This window comes from Neopelma chrysocephalum, unplaced genomic scaffold (assembly GCF_003984885.1).
Source record: "Neopelma chrysocephalum unplaced genomic scaffold, ASM398488v2 Primary Assembly neopelma1_82, whole genome shotgun sequence".
NCBI classification, from domain to species: Eukaryota; Metazoa; Chordata; class Aves; order Passeriformes; family Pipridae; genus Neopelma; species Neopelma chrysocephalum.
This window is the reverse complement of record NW_020897744.1, coordinates 368,006-390,610: the sequence shown is the minus strand read 5'-3', so window position 1 is coordinate 390,610 and position 22,605 is coordinate 368,006. Positions and strand designations below refer to the sequence as shown.

At 41.7% G+C, this 22,605-nt stretch overlaps 2 protein-coding genes across 3 annotated transcripts in view; both read right to left on the bottom strand.

The window, feature by feature from the left end:
- The window catches only part of TRIM37 (tripartite motif containing 37), a 23,526-nt gene extending 10,889 nt beyond the window's left edge, over positions 1 to 12,637 (bottom strand). Inside the window, exons 1-13 of the mRNA XM_027691001.1 lie at positions 12,472 to 12,637; positions 11,124 to 11,225; positions 9,798 to 9,838; positions 9,055 to 9,171; positions 7,794 to 7,881; positions 6,849 to 6,971; positions 5,506 to 5,629; positions 4,752 to 4,819; positions 4,143 to 4,267; positions 3,203 to 3,253; positions 2,707 to 2,788; positions 1,253 to 1,329; positions 647 to 826 (exon numbers count right to left, since the gene is read on the bottom strand). Of these exons, the coding sequence (XP_027546802.1) occupies positions 647 to 826; positions 1,253 to 1,329; positions 2,707 to 2,788; positions 3,203 to 3,253; positions 4,143 to 4,267; positions 4,752 to 4,819; positions 5,506 to 5,629; positions 6,849 to 6,971; positions 7,794 to 7,881; positions 9,055 to 9,171; positions 9,798 to 9,838; positions 11,124 to 11,225; positions 12,472 to 12,492 (1,199 nt within the window). The 5' untranslated portion in view covers positions 12,493 to 12,637. The remainder of the gene's footprint in view (positions 1 to 646; positions 827 to 1,252; positions 1,330 to 2,706; positions 2,789 to 3,202; positions 3,254 to 4,142; positions 4,268 to 4,751; positions 4,820 to 5,505; positions 5,630 to 6,848; positions 6,972 to 7,793; positions 7,882 to 9,054; positions 9,172 to 9,797; positions 9,839 to 11,123; positions 11,226 to 12,471) is intronic.
- A 1,038-nt stretch (positions 12,638 to 13,675) lies between these two features.
- Positions 13,676 to 20,796, bottom strand: LOC113971192 (spindle and kinetochore-associated protein 2-like). 2 transcript variants are annotated; one of them, XM_027690834.1, is made up of 5 exons: positions 19,129 to 20,796; positions 18,209 to 18,385; positions 16,967 to 17,053; positions 15,588 to 15,627; positions 13,676 to 14,148 (listed from the first exon to the last, which is right to left on the bottom strand). In XM_027690834.1, the coding sequence occupies exons 1-5, from the start codon at positions 19,159 to 19,161 to the stop codon at positions 14,138 to 14,140; spliced, it is 348 nt and encodes a 115-aa protein (XP_027546635.1). In that variant the 5' UTR covers positions 19,162 to 20,796; the 3' UTR covers positions 13,676 to 14,137. The 2 variants fall into 2 exon arrangements, with proteins under 2 accessions (XP_027546635.1, XP_027546633.1); XM_027690832.1 differs by having other exon boundaries at positions 15,588 to 15,623.
- Between the last annotated feature and the right edge of the window lie 1,809 nt (positions 20,797 to 22,605).

The window sequence follows — 22,605 nt, the reverse complement described above, 5'->3', positions numbered from 1 at the left end:
GGTCTGTGTTTTGGTGTCCCCTCCTTCCTCCAAAACGCCCTGGAGAAGAACATCTTAAAACCTAAAATCTAGTGATGAAATAAACTTAACAGAAAACTTAACAGACATCAGGTGCTTCTGTGCTCAGTGTCCTGAACATCCTGACTGGCAGCAGGGAGAGTTCTGTAGGAGAGGAAGGTCCTCACAAACCAACACTAACAAAATTCACACACTACAGACAATATCTGAAGCAGATGGATGCAGCTCCTATATTTTCTCCTAATATAGCAGTTCCCACTGACTGCATTAGTTCTCTTAACTTACAGACTCTCTTTATTCCCAGAGTTCTCCTATGCTCTCTACAGCTGTTTCTAAAGAGTGGCAGAAAGCACCCTTTTCCTTCAATTCCATGAGCTACAGATCTCTAACCCTTATTAAAGGTCAGAGGGTGAAGGTTCTTTCCTTGACTTATTAAAGTCAGGAGTAGCTACTCCTCAAAGTAAGAGACACTTCAAATTTCCACAACTCCCTTTGGCAACTTCCTTCTCTGAAGCCGCCGACAGTGAAATCCATTTATGACAAAACACATTTTAAATTCCGCTCCCAAATTCTCTCCTGTTTCAGCAGCAGAGGTGACACTCTGAGCCCCCCAGAGCTGTCCCCTCACCTGAGGATCACGGTGTCATTCTGCCTGTTCAGGTAGCCCTCGTTGGCCAGCAGGTCCAGGCGGAAGAACCTGTTGTAGCCCCAACATTCTCCGACTTCAAAGTCGGAGGCGAACTCGCGGATGATGTTCTTGGTGGGGTCGTTGGTGGACTGGTGAACCATCTCCACACGGTACTCGTACCTGCACGGGGGTCAGGGCCAAAAGAAAGGAGTCAGGGCTGCTGAATGGGTCAGGTTTAACACTTGCACTTCCCAAGAGGCTTCTCTGCCCAGGTGAACAGTCTTAAAATGTCACTGAACACTGAAACAGTGCAAGGGGGAAGAAAGGAGCAAAAGGGAGCAGAGTGAACTCTGGGACTGAGCACTGAGACAGATACTCATAGCAGTTGTTTTGCCAACTTGCTTTCTGTCTTGAGAAAGCCACTGAGTAACAACTTTAAGTTATCTCTGGGAGCAATTCAAAGCTCAGTGAACAACAGAAGTACCATCACTCTTTCCAAGAGGGCTCTGCATCAGTCCCTGGCAACACCACAGACCTTGAGGCCATTCTCAGCAAACACCAATAGGAAAAATACCCAATGTCTGTTCTTACTACAGGTTTACTTACTTGGATGTCTCTGGCAATCCAGCAGACAGCTCCAAGAACACAGACAGGTAGTAGCCCCTTACTACTCCATTTCCATCCTTCAAATAAAATTGAGCAATTAATTAAAATAGGGAAAAAAATCAGAAAAAACACAAGACACCTTGGTATAGAAGGTTTAGAAAAGTTTAGAAAACAGCTTTCAAACAACACTGAATTTGCAGGAGGAATCTACTCTGGATGTTACACTTGTGATTTTTAGTCTTCAGTGACCTCCTACTCTAATATGAATCAAGGAATTTGCAACTGGAAGCACATCCACAGTGTAGTATTGGTATCTCAGATACAGATCTCAAGGCAAAAGTTTTATTATTCTATTAACCCTTTAGGGTTTTGATTTAGTGGAAGTCTGAATAGACAAACACTTGTCAATGTATCAGAAAAACATTATTTCAGGTCAAGCATTAGTTCTGAGATATTTTACACACAGCCACATTTCACAGCTACTTAATTTTTGAGAAAAGAGCCATTTCTTCAGGAAAAAAACCCCATGCAACATGAAAAAGTTAGATCAGTTAACTGAGAAACAATATTAGAGTCACCAGAAATCAAGAAGAAGTACAGCAAAACCTCCATCACACTCACCTGGATTAAGGACGAAGAATGGCTCAACTTGAATCCTCCAGGTTGAAGGAACATTTCAACTTACCATTGAAAAAATAGATTTTAATGCCTTCTGACAGCACACCTCATGTAACCAATCCTGAATTCACTGATAAACTACACACCTTTCTGTCTCTGCACTGCAAGAACACAGTTCTGGGCATATGTGGGTGTAAAAAAATGGAACCAGTTCTCTAAGGATGCCCCAGAAATCACTGACAGACACAACTGGTGCTCCACCACCAAACACCTATTTCTGCAGACCAGGACTATAAAAACATCCCACCCTGTTGGGTTAACATTCCAACATGGACAAAGCTACTGCTTCAGAAATTGGAATATTCAGCTCACTGAAAGGACTTTAGTTCATTACACACATTTTAAATGCCCAGCTTGAGAACTGGATGCACAGTGAACAACTAACACCTTGTCCTCCTCCCACCTTCCCCAATAAGTGATGTCCATGAACACAGAGTAAGTTTTTCTACACCTCATTTCTGTAAGAGACATCTGCAAATAAACACTGAGACATAAAGGGCAGAAATAGCTATTAAAATTTCTCTGCCATATTGGTAAGCCCCATTTTTAATTGCTTTTAAATCAACCAGGTGAACTGTAGGGAAAATGTTCATGCTGGAGAGCTGGAGGCAGAGAATTCTCCAGAGTTGGTGATCAGCTCTACAACCTTCTGATGTTCTTCCCCTACAGCTTTTTATGGACAACATGAGAAGTAATGATTCCTGACAGGAGAAGCCTGGGAATGCTGGAGAAGCATCTGGGATGGGGTGACAACTCCAGCAGAAGATAGAACTCACCGGATAAACCTTCAGTCTCCAGCAGAGCCCCGACACTTGCAGGGGTGGGCTGTACACGGGATCCGCTCGCTGGCGCAACGTGCTGTGGGGAAAGGAGGAAACATCTGATTTTGGGACAAAGCAGAACCCTCCCTGGGACCTTGAGCTGCACAAACAACTCCACTGTTCCATTCCAGAACCATCCCTCTTGCTGCAGGAGCATGGAGCAGCATATGAGCTAAGTGTCCATCCAAATCTATGTACTCCTCCTAAAATTGTCCCGTTTTTCTTTAAAAAAGAAAAATAAGTAATTTTCTTTTACCATGAGAAATCTTTCTAGCAAGCAGTTTAGATGGGGTTGATTGTTCAACCTGGTAAACAAGAGATTTTTTAATGGAATTCCAAGATCCAACAATCTTCTGTAGAGACTATTCTGTGTTTTAAATAACACTGTTCAAGGAGGGAAGACACGGAAGAAGGTTCCCAACATTCACAGTAATTTAAGAGAAATTCTTACCTGAAGTTTTCCAAGACAAATGTAGTTGAGTCATAGGCTGGAACCAATTCACTGCGGGGGAAGGAATAAATAGATGACAGTGGAATAACAGGACATTAAAAATCCCAACTTTTGGAATCTGAAGAAGCATTTTAGATAATTTAGGTCAGCAGAGCCACTGGGTTATTGTGGTATTATTCCATCCATAAGCCTTCTCTCCAGTACCTCTCCATGTGATAGCACACAACAATAAAACTAATATTTATAGCAACCAGAAGTATTTAAGAGGATTTGCCCTTTTACCTGTGCTGGCTAATAATCTCCTGATGTGGTGAATTTTTAATGTAAGACTCCTTGGCAGTTCTAGAAAGGATGAAAGTGTTGGTGGCTGAAAGCACAACATTTAAAGTTTGTTTCAGACCACCTTGGTGCCATTAAAAAATGAACATTCAGAGTTAAATCATGACAAGGCCAAATTGATTTCTCTAATTATTGAGACTTCTCTTACCTCAAAAAAATTGAAAGTATTTTTCAGGCAGCCTAAACTGCACAGGCTCCCATAGAACCCAGCACCAGCAGCTCTCTCCTCATGGAGAACTGTGCTATGAAGTGCTTTTGGCTGGATATTCTGAATTAAGGTGACCTGCAGAGGCATCTCATGAGAGCCTTGCAATTATACACTGAGTGACCCAATAATAAGAGGGAAAAAAAAAAAGGACAAATCAGTAAACTAAGTGTAAAAAGAGAAAAAAAAAAGAGCTGGAACCCACTGTCCTGAGTCCCCAGCAGGGACTACAGACAAAATAAGCCCTGCTGGAACAGTAAAGCCTACTTGCAGCACAGGTTACCAGGAGGAGTAAGTTAAGCAAATACTCTGCTGTAAGAGACTTTTAAACATGATTTTAACAAGCAAAACAAACCTTTATGAGAGGGTTGCCAAGCTCAGGCTACAAACACTGACCTCGTGAAGTCTGGGGGGACAGGAGTGGTGACAAAGGAGGCCATGGGCTTCCTATGGACCTGCTGGAACATCATCAGGATCTCTGAGCTCTTGGATATCAGCTCGCTCTTACTGCAGGATCGTAACTACAGGGGGGAAAAGAAGGAAAAAAAATCCTTAGGTCAGTAGAAAACAAAAAGGTTTTGACCGTTTTTGCTTTTAAACAAATAAATTGCACTTGTGTCACAGCTGCAGAAAGTTTACCCACAACACGATGTGAAATGGAGCTTGGAGGTTTTGGTTGGTCTGTTTCTGAAATTCTACAATGACAGTTACAACAACTACTATGTCCTTCACTTAGGTTAAAGTAACTTATATATAACTGTGTAGTTTTATAGGATATTGCTATTAATTCCTGTACTAGTTTACCAAGCAACAGAACACCTTTGATTATTCCTGGAAGACAAACGTGTTTTTAAGAAGAGATTATGAAAACTGAGGCCACTTAAATGAAAAGGTATCCTTGAGAAACACCCATCAATTAATAGTTTAAAAATAAAAAAGTAAATAAGAAAGGCCAGCTGAGAAGGGATCTGTGTAACACAACATTCCATCTCTTCTCATAATCACCTGATGTTCTACTTCTTGAAGCAGAGTTTCCAGAAGTTCAGTTTCTTGAGTAAGTGATGTCTTTTGACCTGTTTAAAGAAAAGACATGTTTAAAGACAAACAACACATACTCACTGGATTTTAAGAAACTGCACTTCTTTTTCTTTTTTTTTTTTCCACTTGGACCTGCCCCAGAACACACTTAAAGGATTTCTAAATATACCAAGGTTGATTGAGAAAGCATTTGAAAAGCAAGTCTAGGGTTTTAATTAGAGCTGTAGTGAAGAACTCACTTGAGGTTAAGGTAATAATGAAACATTCTGTGTCCCAGAAAAGGCAGGTTTGTTGTTTTGGGGGTGCTTTTTGGACAAAAAAAAAGCAGGTTTGACTGCACTTCTGATTTTTTTTTAAATTAAAAGGAGCATATATTACAAAGATGGACTCCCTGACTAACATAAATAATGGTGAAGGAACCACTTTAGTTGAAAGGTACTAAAAACATCTTCCAACCAGATGAGAACGTTCTCTAAGTTATTATAGAGGAGTTTGTAAGAGAATATAACCAGGTTATGTCTAAAAACTTAGAACTGTATCACAGTAACTACTTAATTAACCAAAGGCTTTGCTGGAGGTGGAAGTTTCCTGCCAGCAGTTAACACACTTAACTCCATAAAGTGTGTAAGGACTCAGATTCCCCGGGAAAGAAAGTTTCCCAATGGATTTACACATTGTTAACATATTTCTCCTACTCCTAAAAAAGGCCAAAAACCCCTACCCATTAAAGTTATAAGTTTATTCTTGAGCTGAGTGTCCAGCCTGGCAATCATCATCTCCACGGCGTTCCGGATCTCCCGCACTCGCTCGTCCTTGGCGCTGCGCACGGCCTCCACATTCCTCTCCTGGAACAGGAGCAGGAAAAACATCCAGGAAAACATTCACTCACACATTGACTCCGCTCTCTCAGATCCCAGAAATCCCTGAGTCTCCCTCCAGCCCTATGGAGAAGACAAGTAAATAAATCCCAGTCCTGCTGAAGTCTGAATGTTTGGAATAGAACAAGAGGAACCTGGTTTTCAGTGAGCTGCATTCCAGGATATTCCTGGGACAGCCATGATTTCACTGGATCCATCAGCGTGCCCTCTGGTGGGTGCCCAAAGGTTAACAGGGAAGCTGAGCAACATTTTCTCATCACACAGGGATTTGTCATGTGGAGGTTCTTTATATCAAAATTTGAAAGTGCAACCAGCGGTTTCTCTGCTGGAATTTGAGCAGCACAGAAAAGTTCTTTGTGGTAACAAGAGTAGCGTGATAAAAAGAGCTCCTTCTCCCTGGCAGGTGAAGGCCACAAACTTTCAATATTTTACAAACACAAGTGGTGATATAACAGTCACATCTGAGCTGGAGCAGAGTTCACCAACCACAACAACAACCTGAACAGCACAGGCAAAAAATCAAACAGAAACTTGTTAAAAAAACCCTGATTTTATTTGCACAAAGACCACCCACTATAAATATAACTGCACTCAGCAGAATATAAAAAATAATCCTTCCTGGGATATAAGAAACTGCACTGAATTTGTGGAATTCCCACTGAAACTGTCAAAGCTGAACATGCTAATATTTGGATGTCTGACACATTTACCCCACAGGGAAGAGAAAGGAGGTACACAAACAAATCTCTAACTGGAGAGCTGCTCTACAGCTCATCCTGGAGGCTCAGATAGGCTTCCAGTTTATTATTCTGAAGAAAGGAAACTGAGCTCTGTTAGAATAAAGCATTTTTCTACCTGTTTAGCATGGCAGACTGCACTTCTGTAAGTGTAAGAACTGTGCAACTCCAGCTTTTAACCAGTACACCCCAAAAGAAAAATTCCCTGTTCCCTAACTCTAGCAACTACAAAATATTCTCAGTTCTGGTTTTGACCTTATCACATTGTGTAAGAAGAGTATAAATAATAAGTAAAAACATCTCTCTATGGGATAATCTCACAACTTTCATGGAACAGCTTTTCAGAGGTACTGAAAACCCCACGAACACGACATGGTGCATTAACTACTTCCACATCCCACTTTTCAGCTGCCCTTTGCCAAGGGAATACCATGGGCAAACTTCCTTACCACTTCTTGCACCAAACTGATCAACTCCATGAGTCTCCTCCTGAGCTTTGCCACTTCCTCATTCACTTTGGTGACGTGCTGCTCATAGATTTCTGCCAGGGGCTTAAAAGTGTGTCCTCCGTGCTGTGCAAAGAGAAAAAAAGGGGGAGGAGGAGGAGGAGGTGGTGAATAATAAAGCATCTCTTTTTCACTTTATTCCACTCCTATTAAATTCCTGAAAGAGAGGGGAAGAAAGCCTCTGAGTGTATCACTCATCCTGGAAAAGTTCCAGAGCAGATTGTATGTAGGAAGTCTGTCTTTCACTTCCCTTCTTAAGAAGTCATGAATTTGGCTTTCATTCCATCAAAGCTTCCTGTCAAGAGTTATTTGGAGTCTCAACAGTCCTCCAAAAATAAACTGCTTCATTCACTGTGCAACCCTCTAACAAATCAAATAGCGACTGAAGTTTTATTTTTATTATTAAAACATCCTTCCCAAACAAAGGCAGCTCTGTTAACCGCTCGTATTCCAAACAGGAACAGCTGCTTCTCCTTGAAATGTGCAACTGAATGGATAAACACTGTGATGAAAAAAAAGCTGTGCTACAGCTTTGAAGATATTCAGGATTACAGGCCAGGACAATTAAATAATGTAAGTGTTATCTGTATTTTCTGAGCAAGACTTCTTCCTTTGCCCATAAAACTCTCATGACCACACAGAATTTGTGTAAGGTAATTCTGAGCTCCTTTTGGCAAAAATTCCATTTCCTTCTCTAATTATGAACAGGAAGTATCAGGTTTCACAGCCAATGTTATTAAATTGTAAATACACATGCAACTGCAGTATTTTCACGGCAATCCAACAGCCATAACAACAGTTTCACAGCATTTGTAGTTTTTCAAAGCTGCTGCCAAACACAAAGCTTGCAGCCTCTCAGTGTGTGTATATAAGCAAGTCTCCTCTCACCATTCCTCCCCAAAGTGCACACTGGTGGCAGATGCACTTCTTGCAGGTCCAGCAGAAAACACTGAGCTTCTCGTGATGATTTTCACACCTTAAACAAAAAAAAAACACACTTCTCATCAACAGAAAATAGCTGTGAATTTTCTACAAACTCAATTTAACATTTTCACTTGTTTTGCTACACAATACTGAGAGTAAAGCACAAAACAGCTTTTGCAAGAACACTTGTATTCAGTAAAAACCCTCTGTAAAATAAACGTGGTTTTTAGTATTCTCTCACGAAGCACTTCATAGAAAGTACATTACTAAAATTGGATTTCTACGCAGCAGATAAAGGATATTAGCATGGAATCAAGCTCAGAATTTTAGAAGTTCATACTATACATTATTAAAATCCTAAGCATACACTACCTAAAGTAACCACAGAAATGGCTCACAAGCTTTTTTGGACAAGCTGAGCTTTGTCATTTCTCAAAATTTCAGGAACAACATCAATCAATAAACCAAGCACAGACCAGATCCCAAATACATGCCTTTGCCTTCCCCCTCCCTCAGAATTCAGGCACTTGGGAAGGAGGCAGGCACAGAACATAAAATTAGTCCCTGTCCATTTTCCAGTGCTGCTTCTCACACTTTTCTCCTTCAAATCTCCAGAATACAATCTTAAAATATGTAATATCTTGAGGAATGGGATAAAATCAGAAGAAATGCCTGTTGAGAAAGTGCTGACAGCTGCCCCTAGGAAAACAGTATCTCAGAAAATACAGGAAGCTCCAAAGACAAGGAAGGAGAATGAACACCAGCACCATGACAGAGCAATAATAGTGCTTTTGAGGGGGACTTTATGTATTTTCTTTGCTCTCCAACTGGGTTTATCAATTACATTTTCAGGACTAGAAGACGGGTTAGAACAGCTTCCCTGCTGTTACGTGCTGAGATATCAAATCAGCAGGCACAGTCTTACTGGGACTTACTGCCAAATGAACAAGCCATTGAGATAAGACTTATTTCAGATATCTGGTCACTGACAAGGGTTGAGAGCCTTTAGAAGGATTCCTGCCCTTCATGTTTCCCACATCTTTCATTTTAAATGCATTGAGCAGAACCAGAAATAGCAACTTTCTAGGCAAAGACACCAAAGCGTGACAGAAACGACAGCACAACTCAGCTTTTCAGCAAGTTATCAGTTTGTTCCCTGATAACTAAAATCCCACTCCTGTAAGGCAAACCACAGAACACTTTATGCAGAGAATGCTCCATTTACTTGTCCTTTTCATTCTCTTCATGCTTGTTGAGATTGCACAGCTGGAGTGTGTCGAGCTGCTGGGTGACCTCCTCTGCCCAGCGACAGTTGACGAGCTCCCGGAGCTGCAGTGGGGCCCTGCAAGAAGCACAGCAGAGCAGGAGCAACAATGTGGCTCCAGGAGATAAAGGAAAAGCACTGAAGTGAATTCTGAAGTTCTACACTACCAGAAGAGTCACAGGCAAAAAATAAAAGCAGAAGTTGTACTAGTTATTTCAGGGAAAAAAAAACCAAACAAAAAAGAAATTTTTAAGTCAATTTGCCCAATGAACCACCCCACAGGGCCATACAGAGCAGCTGCCTGATATCATACAAATTATAGTATTAAAAAAGGACACAGTTCAGTCTGAACAGTGAAGCTTCTGGTCTCTTCTGGTCTCTGACTCTTATAAGAAAAATATAAAGAGTTCTACGAGGAATTCCATTGAGTTACTCTTACTACACAAACTACATGCACTGAAAACAGCAGTGTTACATGAGAAGAATAAAGATCTTAGCCTGTCACAGAACTAGAATGTATTTTACAGTAAGTGTTATACCTGGGCCAATTTTTATAGTACCAGCAGCCAGGTCTCCAAAAAAAAAAAAGTAATCAAGTTAATAAATTTAATACAACCTGTACTGAACAAAAAAATAAAATCAATCCTAACAGGACAGTACAGCCAATTCCTGATAATGTGTTTCTAATATTAAAAATACCTTACCTGCAATGAGGGCACTGAGCTCTTTGTTCAGTCAGCCAACGCTGTGATGGAAAGAGGAAAAACCTTTTTAAAGGGACTGTAAGAAAAGAACTGCAGGCAAGTACATTCTATCATTAATTAGGAGTTACTTATTTTTATTATGCTCTTCCTCTATTTATTCCTTTTATTAGCAGATTTAACTGTTTAACCACTTAGTCACAGAAGAAACTGCTATTTGTACCTTAGTAACAAGCAATCACTTTTCTTAGATGTCAAAGGTGCTTCAGTTAAAATTACATAGAGAATTCTGAGGTACCAAATATTGCATTAGAAACCACCCACTTGGCAGATTCCTGGAGTCTCAGACTAAAGAGCATGTTTCAATAGAGGAAACCAAAAGGTACAACAAGCCTATTTTTCAGAGTCTAATTAGTCTTCAAGGTAACTTATTCCTTCCTATTTATAGGCCAGTTAAATACCTGCAGTTCAGTGATCAAATCCACAAGGACCTGTGAATGTTTCTCTTCCAGAAAGCTCCAGAGACAAACAGCTGAGCAAAGAACTTCACCTGCCCACTACAACTCACAAGTGTAAGAGCTCAGCAGTTGATGGGCTTATATTTGTCAGCTCACTACTACATTTAAAGATTCTCATGAATAATCTCTCACCACCCAGCAACAATATGTCACCCAACACTCTTAATATGCAGCACGAATCCTTCACCTACAGTTCTTGTCAGAGCTTTCAAAGCAAAGGATGAATGTCTGTTCCAGTTTCTGGAAATACTGGAAACCTCAGCTGAACCTTCTCCTGCTACACCAACATATAACTGCAGCTGGTTTGGAACTGAGGTGTTATACATTGGTAACCATCACCTTAAATTAACTGAGATTCTGGTGGTGCCCCAGACTCCTCTGAGAAAGATTTAGCCCCTTCTGATCACATCACGCTGGTCTGATGAACATTATAAATCATCTCCAGGATACAAGAGGTGATGTTATGACCTTTCCAGATGCAAAGTCAGCATCTGATTCCTGTCCCAACTTTTGTCTTCTGCACAGGCACCACAGACTCTCAGGAGATGCTAAAGAAGGAATCATTGTGTGTCTCTTCCTTAACAGCACTTATTCCAGATGGTCCCTATAATTAGCACCACGGAACGCAATGCACAGCCCGCCTAGTTTTTCCTCAGGGTGTTATAAAAGTGTTTGAAAGGGAAACTGAGGAGCACAGAGGAGGAAAAAGGAATCCTTGGAACTCCAGGAAAAGGAACAAGAATGTTCTCACAAGATCAGCCGGTTTTCAGCTCATACATTTGCAAAAATAAACTGTGAGAAGCGAACTCACCCGGATGCAGCTGAAGCAGCACAGCTTGGAGCAGTGGGGGCACAGGCGAGCATCCCGTAGCTTCTCCATACAAATAAAACATCGGAACACCTCGGCAATGCTCTGCAAAGAGGGGGATTATCACCATTGTTAAACCACAGGCTTTCAAACACATCAGAGTTGCCTTTGTTTTCCAGGCAGAGCGCCAGGTTTCGCTTCAGTTCCACCCCAAAACAGCACATCCCCGAGCGAGGCACCACCTCGACACCAGGGCTCTCCTCCTCTGCACCATTTCATATCCTCCTTCTTCAAGGAATAGTTTCTGTGTTTGCCTCATCTTTTTTTTTGGGCCAGGATATCATTCCTGCTTGAGCTCACCAGGGATTGAACAGTTGCCAGAAGAAGCTGTGCTGCACCTGCAGGCACTGCACCCACCAGTGTCACTGGACAGGCACCAAACTAATTCAAAATCATGGCAAGTGCATGTAGGTGACACACAGAATGCTAATGAGAGGGACTGAATTGAATGGCACTTTTTTTTTTTACTTTTATAAGATTTACATTCTTTTATAGTCTACCATTAGCTCTCTCCCACCCTATTTAACCAATCTTGGGTGATAAAAATGTAACCTAACCTATTTTTGCTACACCCATTTGAAGAGAGAACCATTCTGTTCTACAATACAACCACCTCACCTCTCTCCATTCCCCAAACGAGACAGGTATTTTGAAAGCAGTGTTTGCTTTACATATTGATAGATTTTTAACTGATAAAGAAGTTCTACATTCTGCATTATACAGGAGTCATGGTTTTAACTATGGAACTTTCAAAGGTTCTTCAGGAGGGTTAAATTTTTCCCCACAGTATTGAAATTATGAATCAGCACAAAAGCAAGATACACATTCAATTTACAGATATCACAGCAGGTCGCATACATTGCCTTCTTTAACAGTTGCAAGCCATTGGAATGCAACACACAGCAGGTTGTCACAGATGGTCTTTCAAACCCTTCCCCGGTCTGGCTGCTCTCAGCCCACAGCAGGTGTGCGAGCTGCCGGGTTACAGAGAGCCCTGCCCGGTGCCAAGGCGGGCTGTGTGTGCGCCAGGTCTCCATCCCTCCATCCGTCCCTCCATCCACCTCCGGAACTGGCACCCGCGCTGCTCCCGCAGCTCACTTCCTCCCACATCCCCACCTGCTGCCTCCCTGCGCACCCGAGCCGCTGCCGAGCGGCCTTTTTTATCCCCCCACCCTCACACCGCGACAGAGCCCCCGCCGAGGGGTGAACCGGGCAGGGCGCGAGGAGCCCCTGAGGGCAGTCCCTGAGGGGACCCCTGAGGGGACGCGCGCGCCGCCCGCTCACCGCTCACCTCCACGCTCTGCTCGTCCATGGCTGCGGCCCCGCCGGCGGCGGGCGCGGGGACGGCTGTCCCCGGCCCTCTCTCTCTCCGTGCTCGGGGTGAGGAGCGGAGGCTCCGCGGGGGTTTGAGGAGCGGGAGGGCGGAGGCAGCGCCCCGGCCCCGCGCCCCGGCCCGGCCGTGACCGCGGCAGCGCGGCCGCTCCGCCCCGCGCCCGCAGTGCGCATGCGCGGGGCCGCCCCAGGGAGGGGCGGGGCCGCGCTGAGGGGAGAGCGGGAGGCGCGGCCGCCCCTGAGGGAACCAGCGGCTCTTCAGTGTCCAAAGTAAGAGTTTGACGCGTGTTTTTTTGATTTACGCAGCTCACGAGCAGGGATGGATTTCCACAGCCCGAACGCCTCTAGAAAGCGAAGCCGCTGTCGCCCGTGCTGTAGCTGTTTGCCCGCTGACGGGTATCTCCGATTATTGTAGCCACGGTTCGCTAATAAATTAAATATTTAACACTGCTGGCAGAAGTGACGGGATCGAGCCCTCTACTGAAAACTGATGAATATGATTAAATGCTTAACTATCAAATCAGTTTGTCAAACTGGTTAATTACGTGTAGGTAAAAGGGCACAGTTGGCAGCAGACATCATAAAAGCAACTTATCTCTCTTCTTTCCTCCCCTTTTTTCTTCAATATCCAGGCTGTTCCTCTTCTCATCAAACCCTAAATCAATGAGTTCAGAAATCAGCCTTCCCCTCCCCAGGAGCACTAATTTAAATTCCTCTCCTTTGACAGACATGATTTTTCCCAAAACCCCACAGGAACTTGGTAAAACTTCGGATATCTTATCCTCTAATTAGGTTGAAATAAATATAGAAATATTAAACACACGGGGAAAAAAAATCCTCCTTATGTTTTTCACTGTGAGGGTGGTCAAACAGTGTTAACAGAGGTGGTGAATTCTCCATCCTTGGAATTTTTCGGGATGTTGCCCTGAGGGAGCTGCTGCAGCTGGTCCTGCTCTGACAGGGGGTTGGACTGGACAGTCTCCAGAGGTCCCTTCCAATCTCGGCCACTCCGGGAGCCTCCAGTTTCCCTGGACTCTAAAAAACCCAAGGGAGTTCACAGCAAAGGAAAATTAAGCGGGTCAGGGCCCAGGTTCAGGGGGTCAGGGCAAGGCACAGGGTCTGGAGTCACGTACACAAAAGTATAATAAATCCACGGCATCTCCTTAGCTTTCATCATTTATTCAGGAATGTAAGTACACTTAAGAGGCTTGGGTTACTTGTTAAAAACCCGCTGAAGAACGAGAGCAAGAAAATGTCACGTGGCTCGTAACACTCTTCAAAAATGCATCAGCCATAGGCCTATAAATATCCAAGGCAAAATGCCAACCTCGGTGGTTTTTAACTCTCCAGTTTTAAGTACTAGAAACAGAATTTGTGCACAGAAGCATTACAACTTTCCAACAGTGGACTTTCAGCAGCTCTTAGATCCCAGGGAAGTACTTGTTCCTTCATAATCCAGGAGCTGTGACCAAGGTGCTTTTGTGTCTCAGACGAGAACAGGCTGAGCTTTCACTTACACAACTAATTCAATATCCCCCTTTTTTGTTGCTTTTCACAATACCAAGTTCTTCCAGGACTTGTATTCTTGAGTGAGAGGGTTTGGTACTCATCCACCTGTGAAATACTCAGTGCTGTCCTGTAAGACAAAACCAAACTATTTACCAAAACAGGGATCAAACGGGCAGAAAAAGGCTAAAAAGCACATAATGAATGATTTTTGTGAGTGCTCTGTAAATCTCACCCTCATTATACCATCAACTTTTCTGTGCTACTTCAGCAGTCATTTGCTTATCCAGTCTTAGGGTTAAAGAGACAGAATTCCTGAGTTAAAAACTTGTTTGTTTGTAACCTCAGCCTGCAAGAAATCCACAGCACATTCCAGGGAGGGGTCAGGGCTTGGAAAGGCAGGAGGGGCTGGTGAGGGGAGGGCAGGGCTTGGGGGTCATGGTTTAGTGTCAGGGCTTTGCTTTTGCAGTCTGGCTGCAGATTCTGAACACTAAAAGGGCCTGGCAGTATGAGTGTGTCAGCAAAACTGCCCTGAACAGATCCAGTCTTGGACATCTGTACAGCGAAAACAAAGTGAAAAAGTCTTGAAGAACCTAAAATGCAGCTTTGAAAATGATCAAAGCATTTTTACACAAATTAATTCGGGGGGTTTTGTATAATGGTCTAACACACTGGGGTGTGTACCTAAGCAGGAAGGGTGTAGGGGAGTAAAATCACATTATAAAGTTATAATATGGGAGTGAATGGTCAACTATTTGAGTTTGTTTGATTTAAAATAGGCTGAATTTCTTTAGAGCTTATAAAATTCTTGCTAATGAGTGGCTTTAAGTCTTACTTGTTCTTATTCACTACAGAGTGGTTAAATAACTCCCTGTACAAAGAGTTCAAGTCTGCTAATGTGACAGATCTGATGTGCCTGGGTACAGTCAGATGCATTTCCTCAGTCAATGGTTGGAATTGGGATGCTAAAAAATCAGAAATGGAAGATATTTGGTGAAAAACTAGAAATAGAAAATATTTGTTTCTCCAGAAGCTGGGCCAAAGATAGAAAGTGCTTCCATTACTGTTTAATAATCCCTCTAAATGGGTCTAAAGGAAGATTGTCCAGCAAGAGGAAGGAGGGAAGGAATATACTCCCTCCAAACTATCATTGTATCTGCAGACCCAGTGAAAAATCATTTAATTTGAGCTCTGACGTGGATTGACAAATCTGATCTGTCAGTGACTATTTAGCTGTGTCTCAAAAACCAAACCAAAGCAAAACAGGAGAATTCCTTTCCATAAGTAGGGATAAATTGATTTAAAAGAGCTGTTCCTATGGTGAGACCATTTCTTCCATACCATAAACAAAGCAGTGTGCACTTCAGTCCCACCAACAGCAAGAAAAAATCCCAGCCAGAACTATACACAGAATGTAGCTAAGAGGTCAGGTTCTTACACTAAAATCTGAATTCTTCACATGAAAGCAGGAGTTACTGGTGCTTGAGAGTGAAAACAGTGAATTTACTGTCTTTATTTACAGGCTTTACGAGAAGAAAACAGTGGGAAGTTTATTTTTTCAGCACTTACCTTCAGCTGAGCCAGGGACCGTAGATCCTGCACAACGTGGCTACGAATAAACACGGCATAAGTGTCAGGATTTGTTAGTCTTTGGCTTAGGAATTCTTTTTTACACTTTCATTCCTGCACAAGTGGTTACATTTTACCACTGGATAACCAAGGATCTCGCAGCTGTCAACAGCACAGCGGATCAAACACAGTTTCAAGCAAAATTAAGTTTAAAATGGATACAGCAGGATTGATATGCAAGTCAGATGAGCCTCTCCAGCTTCCTCCTTTGCATTCCAGTGTGGATCTGAAAGCACTTCACAGGCAGCAAAGGGAGAGATGGTTTCCCTCTTCCCAGGCAGCCCTGGGAGGCTGACAGCTGTGACAAGCTGAAAGCAGCTCTATCAAACTCTCCTCAGCCAGAAATACAGCACTGATACAAAATTCCCAGGGCCTTTGCAACATCTTCCCACTTTTTCTGCCTTTCAGGGAACGTCTTGAGAACACAAAGACAACACAGGGGCTGATCCCGACTGAGCCTCGGTAGCCACAGGATGCAGCTCCAGTGGGATTGTGGCAGCTGGGTGGGAAGTGCTTTAGAATTCCAGATGGAAAGGCAGGAATTGAGAGCATTTCTCAAGGAAGGAGCAGAGATTTGCACACAAATGCACTGAGTAAAGCTGCAGGATCCTGGACAGCTTTCATGCAAACCAACCTTGGCAATAAAGGGACAGAAAGTGGGGTGTCCTGTGACAGTGGGCAGTGAGAAGGCACAGCAAAAAGACAAGATCAATCAGATAAATACATTCTATTGACCCTCTTTATTATTGTGTTTTTAATATGATACCCAAACCAAATATTTGCAGATAATTATACTGGAATTTTGTGCTTTGAGCTACGGGAGAACATCTGACTTTTCAACAAATCTTAGTTTATATCTATGTTCTACTGCATTGCAGTTAGAACATATCGTTACTCATATCCCAAAATTTATTTTTTACAGGAAAATAAATTTCTCTCCATGTAGAGATACATTGGTTTGGATCAATTACATTCCTTATTCCCACCCAAAGGTTTTTTATCTCATGCATTAATAGAACAAGAGGATCAACAAAAGCAACCAACTGCATCCCTGAAAAGAAACATAAACACATCCCAATTAAAAAATAAGGGGAACAAAGTCATCCATCAAAGCTAATTTTTCATTTTTGGACAATTAAACCGGAACAATTAAAAAACTTAATCTGTGTACAATAAAAATGAAAAGGTTTGTTAGAAACTTCATCCCATTTCTGCTAAATGCCATTCATTTGAGAGGTGTTAAGTCACAAAAACAGCCCTTCTGAGCTCCACTCAGGATTCCTGGTTTCTGGGATACTGACACTCCGTGCCCTAATTACCTTTCCCACTGATGATTCCATTTTTGTCCCAGTTTGGATGCCCAACTGCTGTGCTGCAGCCTGTTCTTCTGCTGACAGGGGTAAGCTCTAGGCAAAAAAAAAAAAGCAAACACAGAGAACTCTGATCCTTCGGTTCCTGAGGGGATGATATTTACAGAAGAACTCAATGTTTATGGAGCCCTTTTCTCACAGAGACTGATAGTAGACTCCTACTTTCCTTCAACTGAAAGCAAATTCACAGGCAAAGTATTCCTGAAAAAATCAACCATAATCTTCCTTTAGCAACAATACTATAAATTATTCAAGTAAGATAAATTCTTCAATAAAAAGAAGCACTTTACTTAAAGACTTGCATTTCACCAGAGCAGTTTAATTCATCTCTGGTTTAGGAAATGTACAAAGTAGAAGAAAATCTTTATCTAAAATTCTACATGTAACTCAAGAGAGGAGAGTCTTCCACTTTAACAAAATCCAAATACAGAATTATTCTTGGCAGCCTATCCTTGGAACACGGGGAGATATGATATATTTTCCTTTCTGTGACATATAAGTACTGTCTTTTAAGTAGGATACAGTACATTTTGTCTGTAAAGACTTACCAGTCCCTTATCTAGAGCCGCTGACAGATAAAACACAATCTCAGGGCAGTGTTGTTAGAACATTGATCTAAAGCACCTTATTTGTAAAGGAACAAAATTAATGCTTTCATAACCCCCTCAAAATGTAACAAAGCAGTGTCTGAAGACCACTTAGGAAAATGTGTTCTTGGTTTCTTTAATAGATAGAGGGGTGTTATCATACTGAGGAAAAACTTACAATCCCAGTGTGTATGTTCCAATGTGTTGGTTTTAACTTACTCACTTCAGACAGTGAAAAGAACATTTTCCACTCAAAAGCTTTTTTGCCTCTTAAAATCGCTTTCACCTTCCATTTTCCATTCCTAAAAGATGTCAGCTGTGCCCAAAGGCATTGATTTCTCTGAAACTTCTGTGAAATTATTGACACTACTCAGGTGTTACTTCAGCTCCCAGTCTGAACACTGCTGTCTTAACTGTTGGGGACTGGGATTTACAGAAAGAGCTCCAATCCTGCAGGAATTTCTTCTGGGAAACCATCTTCTCATCTTCTTCCAAGAGCCTGCACTCTGTACAACAGCTTCCAACCACTCACAGTAAGTAAAAGCTACAAAGTACCTGTTCATTTCCAGGAGTGAAAACAAAGGGATTAAAAGGAAAAGACTACCTCAAGACCAGCTTTTTGCTGTAATTCCTGAACTATCTTCATTGTGTTCTCCACAGAACCTTGGATGCCCTTCATGGCTTCTTTCTGCACCCTGGAAATTCTGTCCATCCGTGTACAAAGTGCTTTGTAACGAGCTTTGGCCACTGAGAGTCCTTCCAGGATAGCAAGTGGATTTTCCTGTGGGGAAGGTAAAAGTACATTTACACCACACGAGCAAAGAAAATTAATCTGGGTAAATACCAATTAAAAGTGCAGGCATTGGAGGCACCAAAACAGAACATGAAATGAGCCTTTACAGTGAAAAGTGTAGCTGTGAGAGTGTTTCAGCTCTACATTTCCTTTTTCATAGATATAATAAACAATAAACCAGCACAACTCTGTGGTTCCACATCAAACACAGGAGGAAGAATTTATGGTGTTGGAGACCTTTAATAGCTTTTCTGGGATAAAATAAATTGGGGACTTCTAACAAAAAAGATTATTTTTCTGCTGTATGTTACAATATACTCAGAGACAAGGACTTATTTATAGAATCCTTTACGTGATGTCATTTATTGTTGTCCTCTTCCTCTCATCTCTCCCCCAAATATTAATTTAATAATTGCTTATGAGCAAGTTTAAGTTGGATCTGAGAGCTAAAACACACCTTTGCTCTGTCTCTTGAATTTAGGTGTTACCACTACTAATTTCTCAGAGCAGAACATGGGAGAATTTTCCTGTACCAAGAAACCAAGGGGGTTTTGTTTGAATTCATTCTAGGCCAGTTATCTTGATAAATGATGCAGGAAATACTTTATAATAATAACAATAATAAAACCCTAACAACCAGATAAAAGAACAGTCCCATTTGTTACCATCTTCATAGAAAATGCAGTAAAATCTATGCATTTAATCAAAAAAATTTTAATTATTAACACTACCTCTGGTGGTGTATCATCAGGAAAGCTTTTCATTATTTCATACTCCAGTCTGTGTTGAATCCAATCCAGATCAGCTTCCGCCTTCTGGAACTAAAATATTTAAGGTCAGGCACAGTGTATTAGAAAACAAAAACTGCAGACAAGCCCCAACCATTTGCCCTTTGTGTGTTTCAGGAAAGCAGAAAACGGTTTTCAAACTTAATATTTTCAAAGTCCTGTTATAGCAAAACCACAACCCAGCAGAGATTACGAGCAAGTGTTCAGGATCCAAAAGTATCACCAGAGGTTCTGTTATTCATTACATCAGGGATGTGTTCTTTCAGCTGGTTTTAATGCCCACAATATATTCTATTATTCCCCAATAAACCAGACTGACTAACAGCTAATAAAATTGATGACATCACTTTTCTCTCCTTGGGATAAATAAGCCACCAGAGAATTATCTAATTGCCTTGTAAACCAGTCTGCTGATAGCATTACTGCTTAATTAATTTTAGCCTGTGATTTCAATATCTATTAAAGACTTCCACTTTAAAGAAAGGCAGTTTTCCTAGTTCACAGGCCACTCATTAATTTTTGTACACAATAATTCCGTGATTTTTACAGTCACAGAAGAGACAGTGATGAAAGCAAGTTAAAAATGGTTGTAACTTCCTTAATTTGGTTTTCACTATTTCTGTTGGGATTAACCCCCCAGTGACCATCCCAACTTCTTTAAGGAGTGGCCACGAATGCCTTTGAGGGTCTGGAATTTCAGACAGCCTCAAGGAATAGGGTTTGATCCAGGATACTCTGCAATAAAACCCCTTTTCTGAGGGAGTGGAGATGGGTGATGTTTCACACACCCTCAGTAAATTCTCAAATAATAGCTTAAGGAAAGGAAAATAAATCTGGTGAAGAGCTTGAGCATCTATAAATCAAAGGGAAAAGCTTTCAGCCAGCACAGCCATAACTCACCATCTGCCCACCAAAACTTCTTCCCACACCTGCCCCAGAAACCAGCCACGATAAAATCCAGGAATAAAATACATTTCATTACACTACACATGTTTAAAGAGTTCAGGAGGGATTTTTTCCTTAACTGCCCAATAATTTCTCTTCTCCTTCATTTTTAGGCTTTCATTTCCACAGGCAGGCACCCCAAAAAATAATATTTTTTTGCTTTTCTCCAACTCCTCCATTTGATTTATTTTTGGGTAGGCAGACAATGGGTACAGGCAGCTTTCAGAATTATCCATGACACATTCAAATTGATAATTTGAGACTTTCACAAGGACAGGAATCCACTTAACACCACGCTACTACTGTGATCCAGGACATGAAAAAACTGAGTGTGAAGCTCAAAGCTTATCCATCACCTGGCTGGAATTTTAAGATCTGTGCTCAATGAAAAGCTTAACACAGTTCAATATCTCATATTTTATTTCATAAATATTTATTTCTCGCTGTTATTTCCGGAAACACCCACACCTGCAAAACTCCCACCTGGGTCAGAAGCAGTTTATTTGACAACACTCCCAAAGAAAATGCAGGTTTTGAAGTGGAAATTTGTAATTTACTCACAAGCTTGGAGGGCTGAAGGTGCTCTGCTCTCAGATGCTTTGACAATACTATTGCACTGCTCGCTGTACAGAACAGTAGTGCAATAAAGTCAGAGCACTCGTTAGCAGCAACAACTCCGGGCAGGGATCAACACCACACTCAGAAAAGGCAATAAAACACTTCAGCTCACACAGTGGTTGCTGTGGATCACGAAGAACTGGGTAATATTCAAGTTCATCACACACACAAGAGCTCACGTATTTGAAGAAATTGTTATTATTCATAATCCCTGTCGTTCCACTGACCAAAAGGGGGGGGAAAAATCCCAAACCACCCAACAAAATGCTCAGCAGAAAATTCGATTTCAAACAATTCTGGTGCTTTTTTAACTGGAAACTACAGTTCCAAATGTATTTATTTCTTAGGTTTGCCTCATAGCAAGCGAAGGTTCGGAACTGCTGTCAGACAGATGTTCTTAAAACTGCATTACAGGGAATATTTTCTAGATATCAGTTTATTCTTTATAATCTGCAGGTATTGAATCACTTTAAAATGTACTTAAACACTTATTTCTCAACTCTGTGGATGTACATTATCCCTGGGGTTGCCACCTGGGTGCGAGAGCACCATCACTGTGGGGGTGTATTTCATAAATCTAAATGAAAGTGCTTTTTTTTTTAATTCATATTGAAAGTTTGAGAACTCTCAGGGTTTGAAGGTGCTGAGATCCTCAACAACAAAATGCAAAGAAACCTGGGAATGGAGTGGAGAAGAACCAGGAATGCTGGACAGTGTTCTTTGCTCCTCAGAAAACTCAAAACTATTTTACAGCTGTTTTGCAAATCACCTCCTGGTCTCAGACGGTGACTTTGGACGTGTGACTGTAGCAAAAATGAGAACATAACGTCGACAGTATTGCTGGCCAATGCCCTTTTAACATTGCACTGCTTTTTGTGCATGATCACTAGTAGTACAACATAAAAAGGGCACTGGACAGACACCAGTCCAGGAAAAAAAGTAGGTCCACAGTTCCAAAAATCCAGTGACAGAACCTGTCCAAGCTGGCCTTGACTTATTTAAATTGAGAGCTTTATGATTTTTCTGTAATTAATCTCACACTGTAGATGTGATGGTGTCACTGAACCATTGATTACCTGGTATCTTCATACACAACCCCCACTAATTAGTTTATCCCTGGTTCCACGAGATTTAAAATGAAGCTTCCCATGAAATTCGTGTCAAAACCTCGGGGGAAATAAGTGTTTTATCACAACTCTGTGGAGAGAGCTGAGCTCACGGGAAAGGCAGGAAGAAGAAACAATAAGCAGAAGGAAAAGCAAAAGAGATACAAAGCTGGGATTTGTGAAACTGTTCCGAATTCCACCACCAGGTGTAAAACACCCTCTTAACTTTCAGGGAGCCAAAAGACACCTCTGTGAGTATTTATATGTCAGAGTCACTTGAAAGTAAGACTTTCAATAAAACACATATTTAAACCATATTAACTAAATAATAAATCAATCAATAAATAATAAATAAATAAAGCATACGACCCAAGTGCCTCTAAACATATTTCTAAATTATTACTTCTAAACTAGGCTTAAAAAAAAAAAAAGAATACTAAGAGAAAAGATATGGGGAGACAGAGGGAGAATCTTTAATGCAAAAAAAGATCAGACAGAAGCAAGATCGAGGTTTTAGGGATGCCACAAGGAACTCGGCTGGTCGGGGACAGCTTTCCAGCGCCTCTCCATCAGGGAAGCACAGCACAGCTTTTTTCTGGGAGGTTATTTTTTGCGCTTTTTTCCCACTTTTCCAGAAGCGGGGCAGACAGGGAGGCGACCATTCCATAAGGGGAGTTCGGAGTCCAAGGCTGGGAAAACTCCTGGAACCGGAGCTGGGAAAGAAGGGGGCCCAGCCCACCCACCTCCTCCC

What these genes read in the sequence shown, in the direction of transcription:
- LOC113971192 (XM_027690832.1), bottom strand. Translation starts at nt 19,161, where the DNA reads ATGAAAAGCTTTCCTGATGATACACCACCAGAG. An exon ending in CTGATGATACACCACCAGAG is followed by an intron (nt 18,386 to 19,128) that starts GTAGTGTTAATA and finishes CCTTCCCCACAG; the next exon opens with GAAAATCCACTTGCTATCCT. An exon ending in AGCAAAAAGCTGGTCTTGAG is followed by an intron (nt 17,054 to 18,208) that starts GTAGTCTTTTCC and finishes TTTTTTGCCTAG; the next exon opens with AGCTTACCCCTGTCAGCAGA.